The 5,332-nt window shown below is 47.0% G+C and overlaps 1 protein-coding gene across 1 annotated transcript in view; it reads right to left on the bottom strand.

Annotated features, from left to right (window-relative positions):
• Nucleotides 1-5,331, bottom strand: part of GFRA1 (GDNF family receptor alpha 1) — a gene marked incomplete at its 5' end in the record, with an annotated part of 179,848 nt that extends 174,517 nt beyond the window's left edge. Inside the window, 2 exons of the mRNA XM_005874557.2 lie at nt 3,759-3,842; nt 5,043-5,331. Coding sequence (XP_005874619.1) covers nt 3,759-3,842; nt 5,043-5,331 — 373 coding nt within the window. The remainder of the gene's footprint in view (nt 1-3,758; nt 3,843-5,042) is intronic.
• Between the last annotated feature and the right edge of the window lies 1 nt (nt 5,332).

Genomic DNA, 5,332 nt, shown 5'->3' with positions numbered 1-5,332 from the left:
GATACAAATCTATCAACAATTGAATCTAAAAATCAAAATAAATGAACAAGAAATCTAATGAACAAAATAAACTGGTGAATAAAATAGAATCAGAGGCATGGAAATGGAACAGACTGACGATTCTCAGAGGGAAGGGTGCTGGGGGTGTGGGAAGAAATTAAACTAAGATCTTATATGCATTACCTATGGACACAGACAATAGGGTGTCGAAGGCCTGGGGTGGGGTGGGAACTGGGTGGAGGGGGACAATGAGGGGGGGGAGAGGGACATCAGTAATAATCTCAACAATAAAGTTTTTTTTTAAAGTGCCTGAGAGGCCAAACTTCTGCTATCTCATTTCCACAAGAGTGGTCCCCCCAATCTCCCACCACAGTTCTCCCCGAGTAGGCTGCCTCATTTCCCTTCTGCAGCTCAGGCTTTGGAACAGATGACAGTTTGACCTCCACATGGCCTTTTAACTGGTGATCAAGTAAACAACAGCGAAGTTGACTGTGGGTTTTGAGGAGTCGAAAGAAAATGGAAACTCAAGAACGTCAAACATGTCTTGTTCGGTGAGAGGTTCAGCTCACGCTTAATGTATGTGGATAAACATTCTCTTCACATGGGGCAGGGAAAACCAAATATGGAAACTCTGACGCCTGCCATATCTGCAAGCAGAGGCCCTGTTGTCCTGGTTTCCTCCGAGAGGTTTTCAAGACAGAAGAGATGTTCTAGAAACTCAGATTCAAGCCATGAAAAGCAGCATTTATCATCCTGCTCCTCTGTCCTTCTCCACCCTACCAACGCCAAGCTGAGTAATATGCATTATTCAATGACTTAAACCCTCTCGGCTCCATTTGGCTTTCCTATACCCACTTAAGGCCCAGAGTCACTGTCAGAAGTCAAAGCTCATTAATGCTGGAACCTAAATTCAATGCCCTTGAGATATAAAATGTAGTTCTAGACAAAGCCTTCCGGGCTCTGATTAATTCATCATGACTTCTGGGTTCTCACATTCAGGATCACACTTGCTATGAAAAGACACTTGGTGGAGGGAGAGATCCAAAAATGAATGAGTGAAACTTGGTTGGGGCAGAAGAATCTCCTGTACTCATCAAAGAAATGCAGATAAAACAGTGGTATCTGAGAATGACCCAGCCACTTGGAGTGAGTCATGAAGACAAGGACTGAAAAGACAATGCAAGAGCACAGTGGAGACATTCTAGAAGTGGCCTTGATCTTCCCTCAGAATCATGGACTGTTAGGACTGGACATTATTCACTCCTATGGCCTCATTATACCAAGAGAAGAGAGATGCAGTGAGGGAAAATAAGTCTGTTAAAGTCCCATAGCAGTTCTGAAATTATAACCCAATGGCCCTTCCTCTTCACCCCCTTCTTTCCTCTCACTGTCCATGGGAAGGTCCATATCCTTCCAGGCATCAGTACAAAGACGGAGAGGTAACATATCCATGGGGTAGACAGCAGGCAAAAGGCACTGCCCTTCAAAAGCACTAGGAAGGCTCTGGTTTGTGTTGCTCAGTGGATACAGTGTCAGCCTGTGCACTGAAGAGTCACGGGTTCAATTCCCAGTCAAGGGCACATACCTGAGGTACAGGTTCAAACCCGAGCCCCAGGTCAGGGTTTGTGTTGCTCAGTGGTTACAGTGTCAGTCTGTACACTGAAGAGTCACGGGTTCAATTCCCAGTCAAGGGCACATACCTGAGGTACAGGTTCAAACCCGAGCCCCAGGTCAGGGCACCTGCAGGAGGCAATGTCTCTCTCACATCCATGTCTCTTTCTCTCTCTCTCTCTCTCTCTCTCTCTCTCTCTCTCTCTCTCCCCCCTTCCGCCCCTCCTTCCCTTCTACTCTCTAAAAAAAAAAAATCAATGGGAAAACTACCCTTAGGGGAGGATTAACAAAACAAAACAAAAAAAGCACTAGGACAGCCAAGTTCACTTCTGGTATCCCATCTACCACACCCCATCCTAGTTCCTACAGACCTGATCCCATAAGAGCCCAGATGGTCACAAACACCTGTCCCGGCTGGGCCAAGGGGACAGACAGCATTAGTAGGGATTTAGAGTGAAAATTTTCAGCATTCTCCAGGATAATGTATGAATGCCTGATACTAAACTTGTACCCATATATCTTATCCCAAAACACACACACACACACACACACACACACACACACACACACACACACACTTTTCCTCTAAACCAAAGGACAGACAGAATAATGTAGAGGAGTGCTTCGAAAGATTCATGAGCACATGAAGCACTGAGCCCAGAGATCTTCTTGAAATGCAAATTCGGATTCAGTAGACCTGGGACAGAGCCCGAGATTCCACACTCCTAACCACCTCCCAGGTGACTCTCTGGGGCTGTTCTGAGGCCCACACACTGAGTAGCCAGGGGCAGACTTTACACAATGTTGGAACCAAACAAATCGGGGTTTAAATTCTGGTTCCTCCACTTAGGAGCTTTGTGATTCTTGGACTGAGTTTCCTAACTTCATTCTGCCTCAACCACCTCATCTCTGAAATGGAAACAAGAGTACCTAAGAAACACTTGATGATGATGACATAAGTTAATGATGTGAAGATTTTAACAGTGCCTGACATAGTATAAGGGCTTGATAAATGTCAGTTGCTGGCTGCCTCTAAGATTCATGAAGGCAGGGACAACATCTGTCTGGCTCCCTGCCAAAACCCCAATGGCTAGGACATAGTAGGTGCTCTGTGGATGTTTGTGAATGAGTAAACATATCTCCAGTACACCCACACACAAGCTCAATATTTACACACTCCCGTGGTTCTATGGCTTTCTGTAAGGAAACATAAAGCATAGAACACCAGAACACTCTCACCAGTAACAAACCAGCATCTCATAGAATCAAATTCAACATTAACCACCGTGCATAACCACTGAAAACATATCATTTGTGATGGCTCTATATATACTTGAGAAAATGCCTTCACTGTAAACAAATAAAGACAACATCAGACAGAAGTCTGTGCATCATGAAGAGAGATGACTGCCTCGCTCATTATTTATGCGGTTGTCTGAATGCAAATGTTATAACAACTTAATTCTAAATCTAGGTTGATTTCCAAGCCAAACGTAGAATTGCAAGGACAGACAAAACAAGCCCTGGGAAGCAAGGCTAATCTGTAAAGGGCCACCGGGGCAGTAATACAGTATCTTACATATGCACACACACTGGCTCAGGAACAATTCGAGACAAAAGAACTGTTAACAAATGGCGGAGCTTAATCTTTTAAAGCAAAGGCAGACAAATGAATAAATCCAAAATTCTTCAACAATCTCAGATGATCTTCAGACATCTCATAAAGTAAGTGGCATCATTTAAACAGATCCCATTTCAGGGAAGCACTGGGTCTGATACATAAAGAAGAGAATACTATTGCCACCTACAGACAGAACCCGCACTCCCTTTGCAAGAGCTGGCCAGTCGTATTTTAGTGTGTGTGTGTGGGGGGGAGGGGGGGCGGGGGGGGGGAAATTCAACCAAGTCACCTCCCTCCAACCTCTTCCAAACCACCACACCACATTACTTCATTTAGAATGACTTTCAAGCCATACAATCATGTCTAGTCATTCTGCCTCTTCATTATCATCATCCTATTTCTAATTTCCCAGAAACACTGCGCCATTCAACTACCTCCTCATACGCCGTTTGAGAGCCAAAGAGAATGCAAGCCAGTGCATCTCACACAGGCCAGGGCCCCAGAGTAGAAGTATAAATCTGCTTACCAGGTATGAAGGGGACCACCCGGAATATATCAGACAATCTGCTGTTGACTGGTTCATAGGGGGAATCTTCGAGCAGATCATTTCCTAAAAACAACAGGAAGATTGGGCTCAGATCTGGAACACAGACATATTCCAGGCAGTTTTTGTTACTGAATCTGAATTCTAATTATGTTATGATTGTGTAACAAAAAGATGCTGAAACTTTCAAAGACTTCACATGCCTCTATTTGGCTCTGGTTGTTTGGTTTTTTTTTTCATTCCCTCTGCCTTTGTTGTCCTTGCTCTCTCTCCCCAGAGTGCCATGAAAACACTGAAGAGCAACCCAGCCTGACTTTGCCAGAACTCTCTCCCACTTCTGCAAAGGAATGAAATCAGAGAGGAAGACACCAGTGATATCACGTGCCGCGCTCGCCTCCAGGAGCCAATGGAAGAAAGGTGACCCAAAGGAGGCCCCCCATTCATTCCTTTGCTCCAGAAACATGGCGTGTGGTCAGAAAGCGGGTACCCTAGCTACTAAACAGTCGGTCTTTGAAACAGGTTTTCATCAGTAGGTTCTGGAGGGAAGTGGTAGCTGATAGGTCAATTCCGTTTATCACAAATTTCGGATGTGAAGTCTCGGTGGAGAATGAGCGCACTGGATGTCTGCGTTAGATTTACAAACACAGCCGCATCGATCAAAGTGGATGTCTGTGGGCCTTGCCCTCTCTGAGCCACATCCATGTTAACCGAGGTTGAACCACACCAGCTGGTTCAAGACTCAGCTAATCTAAGATGACAAATGGTTTTTCCCACATCAAAGCCTTTGATCAGTTTGAAGGGGGGGAGGGGGAGGGTAAAGATAGAAGAGATGTTACTGGACCTTTAACACTTAATTCTTTTCTCTTATGTCAGAATAGACAGAAGGACAGAATAAAGGGGGAAACTCCAGGGAGGACGCAGGGCAAGTCTGAATAATTATTCTGTGAAGCCAACTCTCCTTACAGAGAAGTGGCCGTCCCTTGGGTGGCCTTTAATGGGGTCCCTCCTACTCAAAGCTCTGACCAGATTTCAAAGAGGTCAGGGGGGTCCCGGGGTGTCCCCCTCACCCATAATGGGTTTTCCAACGACCAGGCCCCAACAATACAGCTGGGCAGGCAGCAAACACCAGCTGCTGCAGTCCCTGGGGGCCAATGAGCGGTCCTCACTCTGCAGCTGGGAGAAGGGAGTGGAGGATGAGGTCAGCCCGACCTGGTGAGGGGCCCGCGGGCCTGGGTGGTGGGGGGAGGCCGGGATGGTGGCGCGTACCCTGCAGGCTCTGGTACATGCTCCAGTAGATGCGCAGGCAGTTCTTCTCCTTCTTCATGCCGCGCTTGCAGCGGCAGCTGTAGAGCGACTTCTGCTTGAGGGCCTCCATGGCGCTGCGGCACTCGTCCTTGGCCTCCAGGCCGGATGTCAGGCTGAAGTTGGTCTCCTTGCCCGCCACGCACTGCCTCAGCGTGCGGTACTTGGTGCTGCAGCTCTGCTCCTTCAGGCACTGGTCGCTGGCTTTCACGCAGTCCAGGCGGTCCCCGCCGCTCACCTCTGCCCACAGCAGC

Source organism: Myotis brandtii, unplaced genomic scaffold (assembly GCF_000412655.1).
Source record: "Myotis brandtii unplaced genomic scaffold, ASM41265v1 scaffold441, whole genome shotgun sequence".
Lineage (NCBI taxonomy): Eukaryota > Metazoa > Chordata > Mammalia > Chiroptera > Vespertilionidae > Myotis > Myotis brandtii.
The sequence above is the reverse complement of the archived record's forward strand: the minus strand, read 5'-3'. Positions and strand labels throughout refer to the sequence as shown.